We start from the raw sequence: 25,241 nt of genomic DNA, 5'->3' as shown, positions 1-25,241 counted from the left end.
TTATTTGAAAAAGAGAGAATGAGAGACAGAGAGCATGAGAGAAAGGAGGGTCAGAGGGAGAAGCAGACTCCCTGCTAAGCAGGGAGCCCAATGTGGGACTCGATCCCGGGACTCCAGGATCATGACCTGAGCCAAAGGCAGTCGCTTAACCAACTGAGCCACCCAGGCACCCTAGTTTATCATCTTTGTCTTAAATCATTTTCTCTATTGCTTCTCCCAGTTAGGCTTTTCTTTTGATTTTTAAATTAAATTTTTTTAAATAATTAATACTGTGTATAACTGTGTATAGTTAAAAAAAAAAAAAGCAATGCAGAAAAGTACAGAACTGTGGCTCAACCAGTGCCATTTTGTCCCCTCAAGGGACATTTGGCAAAGTGGGGTAACATTTTTTTTTTTGGTCACAACTAGGGGGTGCTACTAGAATATGGTAGATTGAAGCTGAGGTTGTTGCTAACCGTCTACCCTGCACAGGACAGTCCCCCACAACAAAGGATTATCCCAAAATGGCCCCAAATGTCAGTAGTGCTGAGGTTGAGAAACCATCATGCAGGGTGAAAGGTGCATCTTCCTCCTAACCCTTCCAGAAGTAACCATCATTACCAGTTTGTGTATCTTTCCAGAAACCGATTATTACATATTAAAAGGTATGAGTTGTTCACAGGAATAGATTAGTTTTCTGTTCTGTTGGATCTCAAAGCTTTAGTTTTCTCTGTTACTGAATGAAGAAAGAGTACCAGAAATGCAAATGACAAAGGTTGCCATCCTCCTGTGAAAGCTGGGGAGTTTGACATCTATCCCGACCCAGATACAAAGCCAGCACCCCTGCCCCGCAGAGAAAGTCAGAGGAGCCAGCTGAAATGAACTGGTACCCTTCCCCTTTCCCATACCACAGTGTTATTGTCAAAAATCAATTCATGGCCCCTTTCTAGTAGCTTTGTTCTTTTCCCCTATGTCCTTTACGTGACAGATTTAAACAAGAGAAATGAGGGGAAACCAGGAAAGGTAAAGAAGAAAAATAGAGGAAAGGTCAGAGTATGTTCTGTAAAATGATGACAGGCCGGTTACATCCAAAGCCTTATGTTGCATATTCCTATCTGTCTGTGCTAGAGGCCTGATCAGATTCAGCTTGGAGAACTTCTCAGGAGACCTCATGGCTACTGTGTCCCTCGTAGTACCTCACACTAGGAAGCACATTCTATCTGGTTGTCTTTCCTGATTAAGATTGATCAGGGGACTCAGGCATTGTCAGTGTGATCTACCTCCCCATTCCACTCCCTTGTAAAGCTCCCCATTGGCCTCACACTTAATGTGATGATGGTTCTTAATCTTGGCTGCCCATGGGAATCACCTGGGAGGGCTTTAAGAAAAATCTCCAAGTGCAGGCCATTACCTCCACCAATTAAATTAAAATCTTTGTGGAATGAGGCCCAGGCATTATGTTTTATAAGCTTTTCGGGTAATTCCAGTATGTTTTGGAAACAACCGACCTGATGATTTTTAGCAGCCTTAACAAAATTATTCCCCAAATCCCTTATTTCATTAGGGGTTGCAAAGCGATATTTTAATTCTATCACTCCTTCCACATTTATTAGCTGGAACTCTTCTATAAAGACGAATTTTCCTTTGTCATCTCTTTGGTTTACTCTGTGTGTAGTTCAAAAAGGACCAGCAGACGTTTGGTTCATTCCTTGATTTCTCAGCTTTTGGATTAATGAATTGGTAACCTGCAAAGTTACTTAAGCTGTTAAGATTTTCTTTGAGCCATTGTGAGCCCATAGATTTTTCTTTTCTTTTTTTTTTAAGATTTATTTATTTATTTGAGAGAGAGAGAGAGAGAGCGTGGGAAGGGACAGAGGGAGAGAAGCAGATGCTGCTAAGGGCAGAGCCTGACGTGGGGCTCGATCCCACAACCCTGAGATCATGATCCAAGCAGAAATCAAGAGTTGGACACTCAAATGACTGACTGAGCCATCCAGGCACCCCGTGAGTGCATAGATTTTAACATAGTGGGTGTTTCAAACATGGCGGTGTCTTATTATTTATCATTCTTTTTGATTCTCACGTCATTCAGTCCCCGGCCTGTGGGGGCTCCTTCACGCCTAAAGTTCTCACATAACCCCAGTAGTTTTTTATAGCTTCCTTGCTGTATAGAATTACCATGTATTCTGGGCTCAGCTTGTACAGACGTTTCTTGAAGGAACTCCAGTTCTTTCGGCAGAGGCCAGGGCATTTGGAAACCACAATCTGGGTCCTACCAGATGGATCATTGATTGAAGACTTTACTGCTTACTAATTCTCTTTCTGGCTGTGTCTACCCTGTTCGTTCCATCAGTGCTTTGAGTTTTTATCTTCAATGACTGTGCTTTCCATTTCTAGAAGTTTTATTTGTTTTATTCCAAATCCATGTATTTTTTTTTTCCACAGAATTCCGAGTTTCATTATGCTTTGTGGTCTGTCTTTTAATGATTTTTAGATGTGTTTCTTTCATGGTCTTTTTCAGAGATCATATTAATCTGCTAGAGCTGCTAAAACAAATACCAAAACTCAGTGGTTTAAACAAGAGAAATTTATTTTCTCCAAATTCTGGAGATTAAAAATCCAAAATCAAGGCATCGGCAGGATTAGTTTCTTCTGAGGCCTCTTTCCTTGGCTTGTTTTTGGCCAACTTCTCCCTGAATCTTTATATGGTTTTCTCTCTGTGAGTGTGTCTATGTCCCAGTCTCCTCGTCTTATGAGGACACCAGTGCTATTGGATTAGGACCTCACCTAATGACCTCATTTTAACTTAATTATCCCTTTCAAAACCCCATCTCTAAATAAAGCCACATTCTGAGGTTCTAGGAATTAGGGCTTCAACATATGGATTTGAAAGGGACACAATTCAGTCCATAACAGAGACTGTACGTAATCTTTGACGGTATTAATTCTTCTGAATGCTCTATGTACTGACTATCCCTTATAGTCATATATTTCCTCATGTAGTTTGTAATTTGTTATTGTGAGTTCACAATCAGCAAGCTTGTGTTATTTCATGGGAGTCTCATAATACCTTGGGTTTTAGAAGTGCCCCAACAGAACAACTTTGTATATGCAAACCCTGATGCCCCAGGGCTTTTGCCATTCTGGATCAATTTTATGGGAAATTTCTCAATTTGGGAATCCCACCCAAAGGGTACCATAAACTCACACCATTCATCCGCACGTGGCAAAGGCTTCGTGTGTTGTTTTCTCAGTGGAGAGTTGTTTACTTTTTCTACCCAGGTGACGAGCTTCCACATTGCTTCTTGACCAGTAGCCAGTTTCTGGCCACCTTCACATGAAGATGTAGCCCTTTGAGGATCCTAACTGTATGCAAAAGTCTCAGTTCCAGCCTCCCTGTCTCTTATGAGTGCAAAAGTCATGTCTCCACAAACTCCCAACATCTAGACTGGTTAAATGAAATATGGTATATTCCAATGGTGAAATACTGAGTAATCATGAAAAAGAATAAGACTTTGCTGTACATACAGGCATACCTTTTTTTATTGCACTCCACTTTATTGCACTTTGCAGATGCAGTGGTTTTTTTGTTGTTTTTGTTTTGTTTGTTTTACAAATTGAAGGTTTGTGGCAACCTGCATCAAGCAAGTCTATTTGTGCCTTCTTTTTTTCTTCCTTCCTTCCTTCCTCTTTCTCTTTCTTTCTTTCTTCCTTTCTCCCTCTTTCTTTCTTTCTCTTTTTTAAGATTTTATTTGTTTATTTGAGAGAGAGAGCACGAGTGGAAGGGGGACAGAGGCAGAGGGAGAAGCAGACCCCACTGAGCAGGGAACCTGATGTGGGCTTTGATCCCAGGACTACAGGACGATGACCTGGGCCGAAGGCAGATGCTTAACCGACTGAGCCACCCAAGCGCCCCCCTTTTTTTTAAAGAGAACAAATTGGGGCACCTGGGTGGCTCAATCGGTTAAGCATCTGCCTTCAACTCAGGTCATGATCCCAGGGTCCTGGGATTGAGTCCCACATCCTTGCTCAGCAGGGAGTCTGCTTCTCCCTCTGCCTCTGCCTCTCCCCCACACCGGTCCCCGCTTGTTCTCTCTCTTTCTCACTCACTCTCTCTCTGACAAATAAATAAATAAAATCTTTAAAAAAAAATAAAGAGAACAAATCTACACCTTTATTTACTTTTCAGTCAATTTAAATCCTTGAGGGGTATAGCATCACACGGTTCAGTGGCCAATGGCCTTGGCAGGAAAGTTGCTTCAGAATTTGGCACAAGCCATGCCACTGTTTCCATGAGCACGAGTTAATTTTCCTCACATTACTCTATTTTTGTTCGGTTTGCCACCAGGAGTCACTGTGTCGTTCTTTGCTTCGTACACATAGCACATCTCTTGCCTAGACAGAATTCAGTTTCATGTTGAGCATAAACACCTCCAATTTTAAGAAGAGCTGTCTGCTCCTTCTGGTTCCGAAGAAAAATAGCCTTGGACCACAGCCTTCCAGATGTATTTGTCAATTTAGGAGTCCTGTTCCTAGGGATGCCTGGGTGGCTCAGTCGGTTAAGCGTCTGCCTTTGGCTCAGGTCATGATCCCAGGTTCCTGGGATTGAGTCCCACATCGGGCTCCTTGCTGAGCAAAGAGCCTGCTTCTCCCTCTGCCTGCCGGTCTCTCTCTCTCTGACAAATAAATAAAATCTTTAAAAAAAAAAAGGGAGTCCTGTTCCCAGCAGGCTCCACAGGCTCCAAGGTGGTAGAAAGAGTATTGGTGTAACTTTTCAAACAACATTTGCTCACTTCATGTCTCTGGGTCACATATGGGTAATTCTTGGCCATATTTCAAACTTTTTCATTCTTACTATGTTTGTCATGGTGGTCTGTGATCAGTGATTGCAACTTACTGAAAGCTCACATGATGGTTAGCATTTTTTAGCAATAAAATATTGTAAAGTTAAGGTAAATGCATTGTTTTTTTAGACATAATGCTATTGCACCCTTAATGGATGACAGAATAGTATAAACATAACTTTTATATGTACTGGGAAGCCAAAAAAAATCATTTGTTCACTTTACTGCAATACTCCCTTTATTGCAATACTCACTTTATTGCGGTGGTTTGGAACCAAACCCACAGTATCTCTGAGGTATGCTTGTATTGATGTGGAAAGATCTAAATGAGAGAAGCAAATGTAGTTTTCTACAATTCACATAAGTATAATAGTATATATGCATTCATTTCAATGCATAAAATATCTCTGGAAGGATTCACAAAGAGCTAGTAACTTTGGCTGCCTCTGATGAAGAGAGAAGTGAAAGAGACTTACTTGAAATTTCACTATACACATGCCTATTTTTCTAGTAAAATACATTTGTAACAACCCAGTTTCTAGTTCTTTGGTTGTGTGCTCACCTCTCTGGTTTTGAGTTCCCTCTTCATTTTTGGCACCTGGGAATTTCTCTTTCGTTCAGACTCTGAATTTTTTTCTGGTATGTGTAATTTTTTTTAATCAAGAATGTCTATGTATTCAGAACAAAAGAGGAATCAACAGTAGCTTCTTTTACCCTCTTACCAGAAATCTGAAGCTTCCGCATAGAGATGCTTTTTTTTGTAGTTGACAGGAGCCAGTGATTTTGTTGTAACCCTTCCTTCTGCATTGTTATTGTTAATATGGTCTTAGTTGGCCTGTCCTTTTTCAAAAGCCCCCTTTTCTTCCTGGTTGCAGGCCTGCTGAAGTTTGCCGATGATCTTGGCATGGGAGGTGCCAGAACACAGACCATCTCCCTTGGCCAAGGCCAAGGCTCCATTGCTGCCAAAATGATCAACACTGCCATCATAGATGGGACCTGGGTGGTGTTACAGAACTGCCACCTGGCCACGAGCTGGATGCCCACGCTGGAGAAGATCTGCGAGGAGGTGATTGTTCCTGAAAGCACTAACATAAGATTCAGGTGAGGTGCCGCCCTGCCCACCCCCCCAACAGCCTGTTTCTGGGCTCCAACCTTGAGCTCCAGACGTCATGCTGGTGGCTGGGAATGCAAAGGTGAACAAACATAGTTTTGCTTTTAAGAAGCTCTCAGGCTAACAGAAGACAGACCACAGATAAGTGATGTTGACACCATGCAATATCTACCATACTTGTTTACACAAGAACCATGGAACACAGAAAAGGGAAGGGAAAGTTGGGGAATGCCTGGAGGCCTGACAGTTGCGTGGGGTTTTGAAAGATGAATAGGAGCTTGCCAGGAAAGACATTTCAGGCAGAAGGGACAGCATCTGTAAAAGCAAAAGTGTGTATGAAGGAAACACTGAGCTGTTATTCTATGACTGTGGGGTATGTGCTGTGAGACACTGTTGTGGGATGTACTATGAGATGTGTCTGGGAAGGTAGATTCAATGTCAGCAAATCTGATTTTTTAAAATTGTGTTGAGGGTGCCTGGGTGGCTCAATTGTTTAAGCGACTGCCTTCAGCTCAGGTCATGATCCTGGAATCCCAGGATCGAGTCCCGCATTGGGCTCCCTGCTCAGCGGGGCATCTGCTTCTCACTCTGACTCTCCCTTCTCTCATGCTCTCTCTCTATCATTATCTCTCTCAATAAATAAATAAAAATCTTCTAAAATTGTGTTGAAAAAAAACCTTACCTAAAAAAAAAAAGAAGAAGAAGAAGATAGCAGGAGGGGAAGAATGAAGGGGGGGAAATCGGAGGGGGAGATGAACCATGAGAGACAATGGACTCTGAAAAACAAACTGAGGGTTCTAGAGGGGAGGGGGGTGGGAGGATGGGTAAGTCTGGTGATGGGTATTAAAGAGGGCACGTTCTGCATGGAGCACTGGGTGTTATGCACAAAGAATGAATCATGGAACACTATATCAAAAACTAATGATATAATCTATGGTGATTAACATAACAATAAAAAATTAAAGAAAAAAGAAAAAAACCTTACCTGGAGTGTAGACACCATTGTCCATGCTGCTCTATCCTATATTTCTTGGGCTCTGCAGAATTGTAATCAATATTAGAAACGTTTACTTGTTTTTTGTGAACTTTAAGCCCAACAACACTGGGCCTTGGTTTTTGCATCTACAGAAGGATGAGATAAACCAGACAGACTTCAAAGCCCTTTTCAACTCAAATGTTCTCTTATTCCGGGCCAAGGGTCAGCAAACAATGGCCTGCAGACCAAATACAGCCTGCTACCTGTTTTGCTTAGCTTGTAAGCTAAGAAGAATTTTATACATTTTTAGATGGCTGGAAAAAAAAAAAAAAACAAGAATAATATTTCATGACACATGAAAACTAAATGAAATTCAAATTTCAGTGTCCACAAATAAAGTTTTATTGAAATACAGCCATGCTTATTCATACACTGTCTATGACTGCTTTCACATTACAAGCCACTGTGACTGAGACCATATGGCTTGCAGAGCCTACAGTATTTACTCTTTGATCTTTTATAGGAAAAGCTTGCCAACTCCTGTCCTAGGCCACAAAGCTTGCTAGTTATTTTCATTTTAGTCATGTCTGCCCGAAAACAGGAAAGTGTTTGGTGTTTATTTACAAAGCCAGATTAGGCCATAGTTTATTGTATTCATGAAAGACTCATATAAAATTCATGGAAGATTTTAAGGGAGATCCATCAGTTTCAGGAATTCTATCTAGTTCGGGATGATGAGTTGACTAAATACCGTCAGTGACACACTCAATGAACAAAAAATTATTCATGCTGATATTAAGGTCCTCTAGACTATGGTCCTAACCCAAAAGTCGTTACCTCAGGTGCCTCCAGGACCCAGGAATATAACATACATGAGTGAAGAGGACAGGCACAAGGGATCTAGCAGTTCCCACACTATGCTAGCAATCATCACGGGCAGTCAGCCTTGCTGTCCGACATCAATGGAGAGATGTGGCGACGGTGGTGAACTAGAAGCCCGTGCCCTTTAGAGAAGAGCAGTGACTGCCTAATACCAAGTGGCTGTTGCCATACAGGAAGGCAGGCCCCTTGTGATCGGATTTTCTGATTATTTTCAAGGGAAGGTGGGAATCTAGAATTCCAAAAAAAAAAAAAAAGCCCTAGATTTTTAAAAGTTGGCAACTACTTCAAAACTATGCTATAACATGGTGTTGGTTTGCAAGGTATGAGCTAAACACCACCTAACTGCAGCCTGAAGTCAGGCCTCAAGCTACATGTTGATGGCCTCTTCTCTCCCTTCCTGGACTCCTGGGGTGCCAGGGATAGTATCTGGCCATCACAGATGCTCAGGTAGTCTAGCGGTGGGTGGAATGTGGTGTGGCATTTAAGAGAGGGCCTTTGTCAGTTGCTTCTAAGTATTTTGTCCTTGAAAAACCCACGTGACCTCTGCATGCCTCCATTTCCTCACTGGTACAAGGGGATAGCTAATCCCTTCACACAGCCACCCTGGATTCAAGTGAAGGAAGGACACATGTTCTCATGGGGTTTGGCATCTAGTAGTGCTTAATACACGGTGGCTATGATTTTTTGTTATTGTTTTTCTGTATAACTTATTGCATTGTTCTAACTAGTTTAGGTCTGTTGTTCTTCCAGACTCTGGTTAACCAGCTATCCATCAGAGAAATTTCCAGTTAGCATCCTCCAAAATGGGATCAAAATGACCAATGAGCCCCCCAAAGGGCTCCGGGCCAACCTTTTGCGCTCCTACCTCAATGACCCCATCTCGGACCCCCTATTCTTCCAAAGCTGCACAAAGGCAATCATGTGGCAAAAGCTGTTATTTGGCCTTTGTTTCTTCCATGCCATTGTTCAAGAGAGGAGAAACTTCGGACCCCTAGGTAAGAGGTGATAGTGCCCCTGGGCTGCTGGGGCCCAGACCACACACAGATACAGGTATGTGTTCGAGTTTGTACTCAGAGAGGGTTGCCAGTAAAATGCTGTGTAAGTATATGCTGTGTAGTATTTGGGACAGACTTAGACTAAGCATGATTTGTTTATCTGAAATTTAAATTTCACTGACTGTCCTGTACTTTTACTTAATAAATCTGGCAGCCCCTATAACCAGGTCACTATCAATGTCAGGGAAAGAGCTGACGCTCCAAAATCAGAGGTCTCCTAATTACTGAAGTAATACGTTGATGAGAAGATTGTAGGCCCTTCCCTTTGATGGGTATTTGCTTATCTTAGGCACGAGGGAGTTGTCCCTCCGGAGTTGTCCCCCGTGCCTACTCCCCCAGGGAGTTGTCACCAGCTAATTTATGACATTGTAAGTAGTTCTCTACAAATGTGCATAAGAATGAAAGAAATACAACCTGGACATTTGTGCTTCTTCCTGAAAAAATAAAAATAAATTTCATTATTAATGTAACCTATCCATGGCCTAACTTAATTTAATACTTTATATTAACTTAATCCTCTTGTTAGAGCAGAACATCAAATTGCTAAATACAGATTCTACATCCACTTGGTTTTAAGGTTGGGCTGCCTCTGATTTTGTTCGATAGCCTTGAAATGACCCACCTCAATGTATTTTCAGCTGTTCTTTTGGGTTAGATAAGGAGGCAAACTGTCCTCTTGGTGATTCTCTCTGAGCAACCTCTTTCCTTCTACCATCACACCATAGCTCCACAGACCACCTGACCCTTCCACTGAGGGGTGTAGGGATGAAACAGCTGGGGGGAGGGGGACATCCCCCTGCATCTGAGTTTCATACACCACATTCTCGCACCACTGTTCTTCCACCCACATCAGATTTCCAAAAATCTACGTAGTAGTTTGGCTTGCAAACCAACTGGCCAGTTGTGTTTTGTGTGCCAGACCACGGATTTCATTATTTTGTTATATTTTTTATTTGCACATAAATGTTCGGGAGGAAATTAAATGTCTTTGTTGAACACAGATCCGACCATACCCTGCTGTCTCCCACCACGCCCAGTTAGTTCATGCATTTGTGCCCCTTTCCCAGACCCACTGGACGTTTATCACTATACCCTTGAAAATGCAAGCAATAGTTTCTTCAAGGTTGGCTATCCCATTTTCCCATGAGCACAATGAGGGGAATTCTCAAAGCTGACTTAGTTCTGTTGCCTAATCATAGATACTGCTCTCTAGCTATGCTTTAGTGTTATTTTTGGAACTCCGTGCATTACCACAGTATACCAGCCAGGGTGAATAATTCTCATTCCACAAATCCCATGATATTAACATCCACCTTAACAAATGGGGAGATGCATAAGGAAATTGATTTTAGAATGGATGTTTTCTCAGGCAGAATGGCTCCCATGTTGGCAGTAAATGTCAAAGCTAATAGTTGGCCTGGTGCTTGATATTCATGGGGCTAAAAGAGGCTCCTGATCCATAATGATGCTTAACTCTACAGCTCAATGTCTGAGTGGAAATTATGAGCTCTTGGCACTGAAGCCTCTTCCATGCTTTGTGCAGGTTGGAATATTCCTTATGAATTCAATGAATCTGACCTGAGGATTAGTATGCGGCAGATCCAGATGTTTCTGAATGACTGCAAGGAGGTGCCATTTGATGCTCTAATTTACCTAACAGGTATTTATGGGAGGAAGCTTTGCAGTTATAAATCTCCAGTATTATTCTCCACCCTTCTACTCTTCTGATCCCATCTCTATTCATTTACTTACTCACTCATTCATTCTTTCAACTAACATTGAGCTCTTACTAATGCTGGTCACCATGCCAGATATTGTAAAAAACTAAGATACAATTCCTACCTTCAAGTGGCTCACAGTCTACAAAAGAAAATATATACATATATATATAAATAAATGACAGGGTACCTGGGTGGTTCAGTTGGTTGGGCATCTGCCTTCGGCTCAGTCATGATTTTGGGGTCCTGGAATCGAGCCCCGTATTGGGCTCTCTGCTTAGCAGGGAGTCAGCTTCTCCCTCTCCCTCTGCCCCTCCCCGCACTTGGACTCTCTCTGTCTCTCTCTCTCAAGTAAATAGATAAAATCTTTTTTAAAAAATGCTTTTAAAAAGAAATAAAAGACAATACAGTGGTAAGTTCAACAAGAGAAATATTTATGAAGTAGAAAGGTAGCACAATGATTAAATCTCAGGGATGGGGTAGGGGATGATCATGGAGAACTTCCTGAAGGCATAAAGGATGAGTTTTGAGGGATGAATAGGAGTTTATAAGTGGAAGAAGAAAGTAGGGTAGGCCGTGGGAAGGAAGAAGGAGAGCAATCCCAACAGAGGTTCCCTGAGGTGAAAACAGCACTTGCTATTTTGTATTAAAGCAGTCTATCAGTGACCTTTTATTAGTCACCCAATATATACTAGTACATAATATGGAAGAATGTAAATGTGTAAAACTTGGTTGCTTCCCTCAAGGAACACATCATGTAACCCCAGAGATAGGAGATAAACTATAGACAGGCTAAGTGAGTGGAATACCATGGCCAAAGGTCAAAATGCATCTTAGTAGGAAAACCCTGGGCATTTTCAAGATTACACACAAGTTTCTTCCTTAGCTCCATATGTTAAGGAGTTTGTCTGGATATGTTCCCCGATCATGCGGCAGGCACTCTATATACACAGTCATCACATCCAGTCTCCATAGCAACCTTATGAGCTTCACGTTAGTTACCCCATTTCATAGCTGGTGAGACTGAGGCCTCTGGGCAGTGGTTCTCAACCAAGGGCAGTTTAGCCCCCCAGGGGACATTTGGCAATGTCTGGAGACATTTTTGGCTGTCGCCACTAAATAGAGGTGCTACTGGGTAGAAGCCAGGGATGCTGCTAAACACGCATCATTGTCCTACAATGCATAGGACAGCCCCCACCACACAGAACTATCCAGTGCAACATGTCAGTAGCGCAAAGATTGAGAAATCTTGCTTTAGAGTAATTAAGTTCAGTTGTAAGAGGTCACGCAGACCTTAATTCAGCACACTGTCCCCTGCAACAAAACCCCAAGTGACACACACAACATAAGGTCGGTGGCTATTAGAACTTCTCTAAAGAAGTGAGTCCTATTCCTATCACTTCAGGCCATTCAGAGGCACATGCCAGTGCTCTTCTTCAGAATGCAGAATGAATGCATCCTTGCCCTGGGGTATGGTCTTAGGTATTGGACTGTCAGCAGATCATAAAGCGACCTGCCCCAACCGTGTCAGCCAGCATGAGGATACTCACTTCCCACCTATTCCCGTCAGGATTGACTAGTTAGGCTGAGATAATCAACAATCTGCGCATCTCAAGGGTGTAAGACTTCAAAGGTCCATTTCTCGCCCTCTCTACATGTCCATTGTGAATTGGCAAGGTCTGTGCTCATTGTCATTATTTATCAGGGGCACGGCTGGCAAAAGCTCCAGTGACTCTCGATGCCACATCTCAGGACATACATGTGTGTCATACCGCCACAGGGAGAACACTGAAGAGCTCGTGCCAGGAATTAACTGCACACGAACTCGTCTCCCACACCCTGCCCCTGCAAGGGACCCAGAGAAGTGCAACATGCCTATATGCGTGGCAGGAAAGAAAAAAAAAAAAAACAACAGATATGGATGATCATTAGAACTCTGTACTGACACTAATCAGAGAGACAGGTCTCATTTTTTGGACAGTGGTTATCAAATTAGATGGCCCAAAGTCAATACATTCTTAATCCGATACCCCCAGCCCTTTAGCAGGGAGAGTAGAGACCTTGGAAGAGACAAAAGCACATCCTGATGCCTGTAGGAACTTCTGCTCTTGCTACCAGAATAGACATATAAGTAGCTATAAAGAAATGTACCTTCCTAAACAGACGTAAAACCCAAAGCCTGCAAGGATATACCCTGAAGGAAAATTTGCTGATAAGGAAGTGCTCCATGACTCTGTGCCTGAGATTTACCCTCACTTGCGTTCCCTCTTGGCTGCCCTGTAGCTCTGCCATACTGACTTTGGTGAGGGAAAACCACTGTCTCTTTAATGTTATATTTTAATTATTATATTTAATATAGTGCTATCAAAAACTTGTTTATAGCCGGGACAGGCTGTGACGTTCAAACTGAGCTTTGCTAAAGGCCTGGAAAAGTCCACAGAAAGAGCCTCAGAAATCTAGATGGTCTGGACAGCTTCTGCCAGGGCTCAAATTACTCAAGAAGTATGAGCTTCCCCTTAGACCCTTACTTCTCCCTTAATGAACCACCCAGATCCTCCTCCTAGGCATTTAAACCCCTCCAAAACCAAGAGAAGCTGAGGCCTCTCACCCCAAACTTGGGCCATACTTCCTATTTCTTGTCTGTAGACCTGTGTCTTCCTGGAATGGTTGGGATTGGAAATGAGCCCATCTTTCACACACACTATACACACAGATGTGTTTCCTCCCTGCAGACTAGTGCGTTGTCCATAACTATGAAATACCAGGTAGCACCCACATACTGTGGAATCTGGACCAGCTAGAAAATGGGTCATGGGGTTAGTGAGAATGATTTGATGTGGCTTCCAAAGAATTACCTAATTCTTTTTGTAGAAATCTGAGTGTAGAAACCTGAGTCTCAGAGAATGATATTAATGAAGGGGGTGGAGTATCCCAAAGCAGGATGTATGGGATAATCTCAATTTTCTAAAATAAATAAATATATATATTTGTAATAGCTATGATAAATTGAATGCTTTCTGTATGCCAAGCACTATACTAAATATTTTATAAGCTTTATTAACCGCGACCTTGTAAAATGGTTACTGCAATTATCTCTACTTCTTGATGGATAAGGAACTGCTGGAATTGGAACCCAGGACTGTCTCATGCCAGAGTGCTTGTCCTGAACCATCTTTCTGTAATGCCTTTCACGTACGTATACACACACCCGCATAGCTGAAGAAGAAGCCTAAATGTTCATAGTTACCTCTGGCGGAATTAGTGGTGATTGTAGTGTATTTCTTTCAGTTTATTTCTGCTTCCTAATTTCTAATGAGGTGAATAGGTACTATTTTTGTAGCAAACATAATACCAAAAAGGCCTAGTGTCATCCTAAGGTGAGCATTGGTTTCAGCAACCCTGTGTCTCAGCAGAGCTCCTTGGCTGGAGAATCCTGTTTTAGGTTAATGACCAAGTTCATTATGACCTTCCTTGGGCTCAACTTCTTCCTGTTGGTTGTCCCCAGGGGAATGTAATTATGGAGGCAGAGTGACTGATGACAAAGACAGGCGTCTCCTGCTGTCCCTTCTGTCCACGTTCTACTGCAAGGAAATTGAGGAGGATCATTACTGTCTCGCTCCTGGAGACATTTACTACATCCCTCCTCATGGCTCCTACCAGGTGAGGGGTTCGGCAATCCCCATGTGGCTAGGGGCTGCAGGGTAGGTAAGGAGGGCCCAGAGGTAGCCTTGGGCTTCCTGACTTAGGCCCATAAACTATTTCCAGTATTCCAAAAAGCCTCTAAGAGAGACATTATTACTGTTTAATGAAAGCTGAGCATTTGATAGATAAGGCCTTTTCAAAATGTGGGGTCCATCTTGGGGGGTTAAGGGGACAGATGGCTAAGATGAGGCCTTAGTAGTAAACGGGCTGGAAATTGGTACTTGAAAACAAAGGTTCAAAGGGGAAGGACAGAAAAACTGGATGGAAGAAGGAGACAGGAAAAAGAAAACAGGAAATCTGCGAGAGATTGAAAAGGGCTTTCTTTTTTTGAGCACCTGTTATATGCCAAGGCCTAGTCCTCTGTAACCTGACTTATCTTCCCATTTACAAATAAGGAAACTGGGTGTCAAGGTGACACAATTAGTTTGCAATAGAGCTAGGATCCAAATCCAGTTCTGTCTCAATGCAGAGCCAGAACTACTGGGGGGCAGGGGGGAAACAAAGAGAAGCTAGGGGTGGGAAGGGAGATACTCAGACCTCTGCCTTCATACTCACTCCCCAGAAAACTATGAGGAAGAGCTTGGGATGTGTTCACCGTGTGTGTGTGTGGGGGGGGGGGGGGTTGGTGTGTGGGGTGGTGGGCAGGCGTGGCCCGTGGTACCAACCCAGTGTGATTCTTGCTTGGGTTAGGTCCGGCCAAGCCCTGAGTGATCTCTGGGACCTGAGGGTACCTGGGTTTGTGTCAATTGAAGGTTTCTTTCCAGTCCTATATCGACTATCTCAGGAACCTACCCATCACAGCCCACCCAGAAGTCTTTGGCCTCCACGAGAATGCTGACATCACCAAGGACAACCAGGAAACCAACCAGCTGTTTCAAGGGGTGCTGCTGACCCTCCCTAGGCAGGCAGGAGGGAGTGGCAAATCCCCCCAGGTAACCAGGTGTGGGGCAGGAGACATAGTTCTGTTTCCCAGGCAGTTTTCCACCTGGTGGTCACGCAGGATTGTGGCTGATGACCAGGAAAGCAGAAGAGTGGAGGTCTAGCAGACCCCTGAGGGGAGAGTATGGGTGCCCGGGTCTTCCTGCTGAGAATCCTTAGATACAGAGCTGGAAGAGCACCAGTGTTTCCAGATTGTCAGCTGCTCCTGGATACTCCTCATGATTCGTTGCTATACCCATATATCATCTGCACTCCATTTACATAATATTTAAAACTAAATCTCTTTTGCTTAAAAACATTTCTTTTAAAAGCTGCTCATCAGTACCATAAGTGGAAACCCAATGTCATTTCCATAAAGTCATGACAGCCACAAAAAAGAAAATGAAAGCTAAATAGTTATTAGGTTCCTCGCAGATGATGTCGCTGAGGCCCTGCTGGCTCCTTGTGGAAAGAGGAAGATCAGCCAGTGTTACAGAGCGTCTAATTAGCCTGATCCAAGACTTTGTCCTTGAGAAGAATGAAAAGTGAAAGGTGGCTGAAACTTGGGAAGAGAGTGACTTTCTCACCTTGTGATTCAACATGATTTGCTCCATGTCCTGGAAACACCTAGAATCAATCATTTTGGGTGCCTTTCGTGGTTAGTGCACACTTTATAAAGCGCAGACCCCGTCCACCATCCTCAATCTACAGATGAGGGTGAAATGAGCATGAGAGGTAGAGACCTGCTTCAAAGCGTTCATCAGCTCAGGCAGAGCCAGACCCAGGACCACCATCTCCTGATGCCACCACGTCCTCTTCTTTCCCCGTCCTTCCCTTCCCTACCTTCCGAGCTAACCCATGTTCACGCCCTCAGCTGTGGATTTCTCTTGATTTGGCTCATAGCGCCATAAGTGACAATAGGTATGAAGATAAAGTAGCCTGCGTGGTCTCAGTTTAGGGATGGAAATTCCCCCTCACAGAAGAGAGAAGAGGGAAGGAAGTGCATGTTCCAAGCCTCTCAGATCCACAGGATGGCCGAGCTCTCTGTCTCTCCCACAGCCAGGTCCTACTCCTTGTTCCTCTAGGCCTGTCCCCTCTCCACTTGGCCAACTCCATTGCCCTAGACTATTCTTGCTCAACACTGAGGAATGGCCTACTACCTTCCCAGGTGGCCTGTCCTGTCGCTGGCACTGAGCAAGAGTCCCATCTGTACCATGAGCTGGTTCTGAGACGCTGGCTGAGGGAGCTGTGGGAGATGGTCTCCTAGGGCTGACCTTAAAAGACAGGAGTTTAGCAGGGTTCAGTGCTGCTCTGAGGCTACCTGGCTGAACAAGAATTCCCTGCCCAGCCCTCAGGCTCTTATTGCTCTGCTTTGTTACTTTCTGGGCCAAGAGGCAATGCCTTCCCAAAGACCAGTAGAGAGGTGAGGGCCCTCCTTTTCCCCGGGGCAGAATTGGCTTCTGTGGGAGATGTCCCAGGAAGGTCATACAGACTCAGTGTGAACTGGTTCAGGTTTACCCAGACAAAACCACAATGCACAGGCCTTGTTTCTCATTCACCTCTCTACTGTCTGCCCTTTAAGGAAGTGATTGAAGAGCTGGCCCAGGACATACTTGCCAAGCTTCCTAATGACTTCGACCTGGAAATGGTTGTGAAGTTGTACCCTGTGGTCTATGAGGAATCCATGAACACTGTCCTAAGACAGGAGCTCATCAGATTCAACAGGTGGGCCAGATGGTCTTACTTGGATCCTGGGAACCTGGATCCTGGGAGTTGGAGTGTAGGGGTATGATCTCAAGGGCAGTAACAGATGTGTATGCTTGATAAGGGCTGCTGTGCAAAGGAAGCGGCTTGCCCCACTTATAGGGAGGGCTGTCAAAAGGGCCATCCCAGCATGTGTTCACCTACTGTAAAATCATTTTTTCTATTCATTCTCTCCCATTCATGCATATGACACCTGGAAAGTCAGGTTAAAACCAATACCGAGCAGGCTAATAGTAAAAGTAACTGTTAGAACCACTTTTCTTAAGCCCTTAGTGCCACGTATGGCTCCAAGCACCATGCTTGTGTTTGCGTTCAGCCGTATAGTAGTCTTTTGAAATATGCACAATTAGTAATCCCTCTGCCACCATTTTACAGATGAGAAAACTGAGACCCAGAAGAGTGAAGTAATTTGCACAGGTCCCATAGCCATTCAGTGAGAGAACTGAGTTTGAACCCAGGCTGTCTGATTCCAGAGCCCGTGCACTTAGCCAATAGGTGAAATCAATATGAACAGAGAAAGTGGTGGAGAGAAGAGAAGTTTATCCCATCACCCCAACCACAGAGGTAGGGAAGGGGTGTTATGGGCTGGCCATGGGGCTAAGGGTGTCTGGCCCTACTCACTTCTCCAATTACTATATATAGCATAGCACCCAATAGATCATCTTGACTTGACTTCTAAATAAGACTGAAAGGATTCTCAAAGACCATCTGTGCCAAATGAGAAAACTCATCACTTCTGCCTTCAAGTCCAAGGTTCTTACTGCTCCCAGTTCTTCATCTGTTACTATCTCCATTTTGCCTCATTGGTCATCGCTCAGTTTTAGGGACAGCCCTGACTCTGAAGGACTAGAGAATTGGAAGAATGTCATCTAAAAATTCCTTGCCTTCCCAGTCTTAGGAGTCAACAGGCCATATGGGGGAACCAAGCAAAGTATGGGGTGTGAGCTAAGGCCGCAGCAGCACTCCTGTGAGTCAGATACCTTGGTGTGGTGGGAGATAATTGTCATTTATCCAGATATTAAGCCTAATGGCTTCCCTCTTCTAAGGTCACTGGAACTCCTCCTTGGTGGTTGCATGGGCCTTCACTAGCCTTTACCACTGGTCATTGTAACAGAAGAGAACAGGGTAACAGCAATCTTATTTTCCAAAGATGGTCAGGATTAATCACATTGAATAATACTCCTACATTCCACACCCCCCCCCCCCCCCGCCAGTACTTTTTTTGACCTGTTCACCAAGTGCTATGAGAAGCCCGAAATGATTAGGTGAAGTTCAGCTTCCAATTCAGGGGAGCCATTATTGTGTCTTCTGGGGCTAATGTTCCTTCCCTGGGAGCTAAAACCTTGAAACTAGCAGAGCTCATAGTTGCAAAAATAGAAAAAGCTCTGACAAGTAGGTCTTTAGGTGGAATAGCTACAGATCTGCAGTATAATCCCTCAGATGGTCACTTTGCCCCTTGACTCCTCAGCAAAGCACATGCACCAAATGTCTGACCCTTAAATTCCTCTTAATAGGAATATTTAGCGATTACACTTCCAGGAATCTCTTTCTTGTATTTGATCATTCTCGTATCCCTTCGGCTGGGATTCCAAAAGTCTTTGGAGATGACGAGTTCTCTCTGGTGGCATGTTCTTTGGCACTCTCAGGTGAATTCCCTCTGGGATTGGCTAGGTCTCATAACATAGAGGCCAGAGAGAGAGACAGGCAAACTTGGCATCTCCCAGGATGCCCTTCAGCTGCCTTTTCTCAGGCATGGACCTCATAATCTATAAAAATAACAACTTTGACAATATGGATCAAATCCCTTCAAATTGTATTACCTTTTTTTAAAAAAGATTTATTTATTTATTTCAGAGAGAGAGATAGAGGGAGAGAGCACACGCGTGTGGTAGAGGGACAGAGGAAGAGAGAAACTTAAGCAGATTCCACGCCCAGTGCAAAGCCCAACATGGGGCTTGATCTCACGACCCCGAGATCATGACCTGAGCCAAAACCAAGAGTCAGACACTTAACCTACTGTGCCACCCAAGTGCCCCAATTTTATTACCTTTTGACCCAGAAATTCTACCGTTCCTAGGAAAATCATTAAAAGTTTCCACGAAGATTGATATGGATGGATGTTCCTAGCAATGTTGTTTACAGTGACAACAAACCTAGAAATAACATGTTACAGCAATAGGGAAATTGTTAAATAAAAACTGCAGTCATTAAAAAGGATGATTTAGGGGTGCCTGGGTGGCTCAGTCATTAAGCATCTGCCTTCGGCTCAGGTCATGATCCCAGGGTCCTGGGATCGAGCCCCACATCAAGCTCCCTGCTCAGCCAGGAGTCTGCTCCTCCCTCTCCCGCTCCCCCTGCTTGTGTTCCCTCTCTAGCTGTCTCTCTCTCTGTATCAAATAAATAAATAAAATCTTAAAAAAAAATGGATGATTTAGGTCTCTATTGAATTGGAAAGATGCTCCCTATACGCTAAGAGAGAAAAACAAATAAAAAAAAAATTATGTTTATATATAGAAAAATTTGGAAAGATAAACATCAAAGTTATCTTTAGGTAATGAGATACTGGGTGATTTAATTTTCTTCTCATCTTCGTAATTTTTCTATGATGAGTGTATATCACTTGTATGACCTTTGAAAGAGGGGAAAAGTGAAAGGAGACCTGGAGTTAGTATACTTGGATAGAATAAAACTGGAGAGCCTGGCTGAGTCAACTCCTTTGTTCTTGCAGGCTGACCAAAGTGGTTCGCGGAAGCCTCATTAATCTTGGCCGAGCTATCAAAGGGCAGGTCCTGATGTCCTCAGAGCTGGAGGATGTCTTCAGTAGTATGATCGTGGGTAAAGTGCCAGCCATGTGGATGGCCAAGTCCTACCCATCACTAAAGCCACTTGGGGGCTATGTGGCTGACCTGCTGGCCCGCCTGGCCTTCTTCCAGGTACCTGGGAGTCAGGGCAACTGGGCACCTGGCATGCTCATTCAGGTGTAGAGGACATTCTGAAATGGACTGAGCATCTACTAGAGACAATCTTCCCAGAGTTGAGGTCAGAGGGCAGGGGGAGACTTTTCAGAGTCTTTGGAAAGATTATAGCCTATAGAGGCAAGAGTAGGAACTAGAATACATGTCACGAACTGGTGGCTCGTGGACCAGATTCAACTGATAGATATATTTGGTTTGGCTGCCTGGTAATTTAAATTTTTTGAGCAAGCATGTCAACATTGAATTATTATACATAAAACTCCAGATATTTGTACTGCAAAAAAAAAGGAAGACCCGAAACAATGGGCCTGCATTCCTGAATGGCAACTATTATGAGATGAGTGCTGTTGCTCGGTTTAGACAAGGCACATAGTTTCCACTGCTACAGTCCCTGCCAGTCTCTGTTGTACCCCTGACACCAGCTTGCACCTATGCTTTTCTTAAAGTAGAAATATATATCTTTGTACCTGCATTTCAAAAGTGGGAAAATATAAGCTAAACTTAGAGGGCTGCCTGTTTTAAGAAAAATGAGAAGAGATTTTTCCTAATGGGACTCATTTACATTATCTGCCTTTGAACTATCTTTGATGTGTTGTTGATTTTGAATTTTTATTTCTGTGGCTCTCCAGGAATGGATTGACCATGGGCCCCCTGTGGTCTTTTGGATCTCTGGATTCTACTTCACACAGTCTTTTTTGACGGGTGTCTCTCAGAATTATGCCCGGAAATACACCATCCCCATTGACCACATCGGATTTGAGTTTGAGGTAGAGGTGCTTTGGGTTAGGCCAGCTCATGGGACCAACCAGGGAAAGCAATGTTGCCTATTTCTTAGTGAGTCCAAACATTTGGATGTGTTAAGGCCCAAATGCTTCTGAGATGGTACAAATTAAGTATTTAGCACAAATTAAAATAGCTCCAAAGTTATTCCTGACAGAATCAGAGGATTCCCAAGGCTTTGTCTCTGTATATATATATACAAGGAATCTTCCCAGAGGAAAGCTCTGCCGCCATTATACCAAGAAAAATTGAAGCATCCTCCCCCACTGTTTATTCATCATGGTGGACTCTTCCTTTGGAAGGACTCTTCATTTGGTCTTGGGTAGTCCTTTGCTTGGAGTGAAGTCAAAGGAATGTCCAGTAATCAAATATCACTCTGTCCATATATGGAGAGAAAGGAGTAAGATCATCTTGTTGAGAGGTTGCAGACTGGTTGCGTAGGTCTTGATTTAGTTTACAAATGAATTTGATGGTCTTTGAAGACAATGTTAAGCTGAAATTAATGCAATAAAGTAACAAAATAACTGGATAAACATTGGAGAAAAAAGATAAAACCATCTTTTTTGATGTTGAAATGATTGTATACCTAGAAATCGTGAAGACTCTAAAAACACACCTATCAGAATACTGATAGGTAATAGGTATCAGAATACTGATATGGTGGCTGGATACTGGTTAAATATACAGAAATCAATAGCCTTTTCCTATTCTAGCAATAAGTACTTAGAAGTAAAGGCGAGAAAAATATTCACAATAACAAAAAGATTACAATTTGAATGATTTTAAATGGAGTTTGTGATCTCTGGTTCACCATAATCCCCACCACTCCTTGTTTTCCTACACTTGGACCATTTTCTGCACTCACCTGAAGGAATTTGACTTTGCCACCTCTGAACCTAAATAGTGGTGTGCTGGAGCTGGCTTATGTCAACTCACCAGAGCCAGTTGTGGCTGGTTATTACATAATTGATAGCCTGAAACTGACCATATGCACCATAGACATCAACGAAAACTACAAATCAAGGCTTTATTTCTCCCCACTAGAGAACTGCTTCACCAGTGTGTGTCTGAATCTAACCCCTCACTTTATAGATCCAGGTCCAGAAAGGGAAAGGACTGTGCAAGGTTGCTAAGCTATAGTTAATGTGGCCTCCTGACTCCTACTTTAGTGCATTCTATCTGCCCACCATATATATTCCTAGTCAGCGTGCTGACTAGCAATCAGGCCCAGTCCATGTGTGAGGGCAGGAGGATTATCACAGAAGCCCCAGTGTCGTGGGAAAGGCAGGCATTGCAGCAGATATTCTAATCTCTTCATGCTGCCCCATTTAGGGAAATGGCAGGTAAAAGAACTTACAGCTTCCTCTCTTCCAGGTTACCCCACAAGAAACAGTCATGGAGAGTAGCCCAGAAGATGGGGCCTACATAAAAGGCCTCTTCTTAGAAGGTGCCCGCTGGGACAGGAAAACAAAGCAGATTGGGGAGTCTTTCCCCAAAATTCTCTATGACCCATTGCCCATTATTTGGCTGAAACCTGGGGAAAGTGCGATGTTTCTGCATCAGAACATTTATGTGTGTCCAGTCTACAAAACGAGTGCCCGAAGAGGCATCCTCTCTACCACAGGCCACTCCACCAACTATGTCCTCTCCATTGAACTACCAACAGACAGGCCCCAGAAGCACTGGATAAACCGAGGGGTAGCCTCTCTGTGCCAGCTGGATAATTAATGGCATCTGTCTCAATGCAGAAAATAAAAGGCATTTCGTTCTCGACCACAGCCTAGCTTTCCTTTCGTAAGAGGCACCTGGTATGATGAGGATGGCAGCAGTTATATAAATAGAGTGCTTGCTATGAGCCAGGATTTCAGAACAGCCCTATAAAGTAGGTTATTATCATCACCCTCATTTGATGGCTGCAGAAACCATGATACAGAGAAGGTAAGTAAGATCTCCCAAATCAGATAGCTACTAAAATAGTGGAGCCTGGATTTGAACACCGACAGTGGGACTCTTTCTTCAACCTAGACCTTTAGCCATTTGGCTAAGCCCCTTTTTGGTTTTCTCTTGTCGGTTTTGCTATAACTGCCACTGAACTTTTAATTGCTTCTTTCCTACTCTGTGTCTATGCACTAACATCAGAGTCTCAGGTTCAAAGAGGATTGAGCTGCTTTCATTTTTTGAGGTTTTGATATATTTGAAAATCACTTACACAATAATCTTATGTGGTGGGGTATTATTATGCCCATTTTAGAGATGCAGAAACAGGGGCTTAGAAAAATAACTAGCCCAAGCTTCCACAGTTCATCAGTGGTAGAACTGGGACACAAATACTTCTCTACTAGGCTGCAACAGATGCACGGAAATTTCAGGAAGAAAGGAGACATGAGAGAACCAGTATTTGTTGCAGGCCTACTGCGTGCCATGGGTTGTGCCTGGGCCTTTAGATGTCTTGATTGTTCCTCTGTGGTAGGTACGACAGTCTCTCCCTCTGGAGGTTCGGGGAGATTATGTAATTTGCCTAAGGTCACCCAGCTCTTTCACATTGCAGAGCCAGGTTTTGAGGCAAGGTCTGTCTGGCTCTAGAAGCCATGCATTTTTCACTGCCACATGCCGCCTCCCTGCCAACAACTTGGCTGTGTTATGATGTAGAGTCTTAAATGTGTAGCTGCAACAGCCACGTCCAAAAAATTTCTAGTTTATCACTGTTTTCACCCAGGGCCAGCTAGAAGGGAATCCTGAAGGATATGAAAATCACATTCTTGATATATTTACTTCTCAGCTAACTCCTTCACTTAGCTCTTTGGCTCTAAGTGACTTCCTTCAGGGCATTCCACTGGTCAGTTCATTGTTGAGCAAGGACATAAGGCTGGTTTCTCTGCCTCTTCACTAGAAGAAATGTCCTCAAGGTCTTCGATTGTTCCTGAATGTGGGAAGCTTCTGAGAACCAAACAAACATATTCCAGAAACCTTTTCATGGAAACATGGAATTGATCAAATTCCAATTAAGAGCCCTGAATTCTGATATCAGCAAATTATCTGAGAGATCCTAGAGATTAAGTACAAAAGGGTAGTTCTCCAAATCGTGCCAGGAGGCAATAAAGAAACAGTGAAGAGGAGCAGTCTCATACAACTCATTGCAGGTTGCTTAATGGTTTTTTGTTTTTTTCTGGGGGGGAAAGACAAGTTGTTTTTTTTTTTACACCCCAATGGGGGAAAGAAAATCAGAATGAATAGAGAGCTGAAACTGCTGTTATCATTCCAAGTAAGATTGTTAGTCATGTGAGATGGAAAGATGGTCAGGATCCCAAATGCCTGAATCTTGGACTGGTTAAGTCATACTGTAAGCTTTAAGGCAGTGAGGGGGTTGCTAAGAGAACAATTGAATTTTAGTTATCTAACCCCCGGCTTCAGCAACAAAAAGCTGAGGGAAGCAAGGACGGACTGTTTCATTCCTCAGGGGTCAAGGGACAGAATGTTTCTGTACGTTGGATTAAATTTTTGTAATTTAAAAAATTTCCTCCACTTTGAAAAGAAAGTGCCCTAAATTTGAGGTCATTGTCTACTGGGGCCAATATGGTAATTAATGTCTCCCCCTGGGAAAGAGCAGTATGTTCTTCAGAAATCCTGGTGAGTTAGAGGTTGGAGTCCTGGGGCAGAAATGGCCAGAGATCAGCTTGGTGAGAAGCTGCAGGTCCTGCCTATAAATAGCTCAGCAGATAACATCAGACAAACATTGTCACCAAGCTAGTCCTTGCTCTTTAAAAATCTAGCTGTTGGGTTAATAGTTTTCAGTCCTTATTGGTGTTAGAAGAAAATTTCATTGGAAGAGGGGACTTAGGGAAGATAAGTTCTGCCTTTAAAAGAACAAAGATGGAGATCTTATAGGCCTCGAGAGAAAATGGGAGGGAAAAAGCTATTATAAACATAACTTATATAGAAGTTTTGGTAGTTAAGTTGACAGTTATGTTTCTGTGTATTAGAATATACATCTTTGCAAAGGAGGTTAGGCATATAAAATGCACATTTAGGTAAGGTTCCTGGCACATAGAAAATACTCAGGAGGCTAGCTAGCAATTAGATGGGCTTCCATTTTGTAAGAGGCTTGGGGGGGGGGGGGAAGGGTGGTTTCTCCACTCAACAGAGTTAAATACAAAAGTGGCACAGTCAAAATCACCTTCAGTTACTTAGAAAGGGACCAGGAAGGAGACAGGCAAGCCATGTCTCACTTGGTCCAGCAGAACCAGTTTTTCCTCCAATGCAAGAACAGATCACTGTTTCATGGTTGACCGTCAGACAAAGTAGTTGATTTGATTTCACAGGTCCTATGTTGCATGAGAAAATGCTTTAACACTAGAACCACCTCTGAGCAGGGAGATGCTTCTACAGTGAGACCAGAGAAGAGAGTGACTGATAGAATAGCAGATTCACATCTCCCAATTCAAGCGAGGCTAGGGTTTGTGCTCACTCAATGGCCAACACAACTGCCAGCACATTTAAATTTCTCTTGTCTCTCTTCACCAAAGGCCTGTAGCTGCAA

The 25,241-nt window shown here is 43.3% G+C and overlaps 1 protein-coding gene across 1 annotated transcript in view; it reads left to right on the top strand.

Annotated features, from left to right (window-relative positions):
* DNAH3 (dynein axonemal heavy chain 3) overlaps positions 1-22,826 on the top strand; it is a 166,621-nt gene extending 143,795 nt beyond the window's left edge. The window contains exons 53-61 of the mRNA XM_064592765.1: positions 5,699-5,924; positions 8,543-8,787; positions 10,391-10,507; positions 14,071-14,225; positions 15,032-15,199; positions 16,768-16,910; positions 19,678-19,882; positions 20,554-20,691; positions 22,079-22,826. Coding sequence (XP_064448835.1) covers positions 5,699-5,924; positions 8,543-8,787; positions 10,391-10,507; positions 14,071-14,225; positions 15,032-15,199; positions 16,768-16,910; positions 19,678-19,882; positions 20,554-20,691; positions 22,079-22,432 — 1,751 coding nt within the window. The 3' untranslated portion in view covers positions 22,433-22,826. The remainder of the gene's footprint in view (positions 1-5,698; positions 5,925-8,542; positions 8,788-10,390; positions 10,508-14,070; positions 14,226-15,031; positions 15,200-16,767; positions 16,911-19,677; positions 19,883-20,553; positions 20,692-22,078) is intronic.
* Positions 22,827-25,241: the final 2,415 nt, after the last annotated feature.

This window comes from Mirounga angustirostris, unplaced genomic scaffold, assembly GCF_029215605.1.
Source record: "Mirounga angustirostris isolate CCGP_5_RB_7025 unplaced genomic scaffold, mMirAng1.0.hap1 SCAF_5, whole genome shotgun sequence".
NCBI lineage: Eukaryota > Metazoa > Chordata > Mammalia > Carnivora > Phocidae > Mirounga > Mirounga angustirostris.
This window is presented reverse-complemented; position numbering and strand designations above follow the sequence as displayed.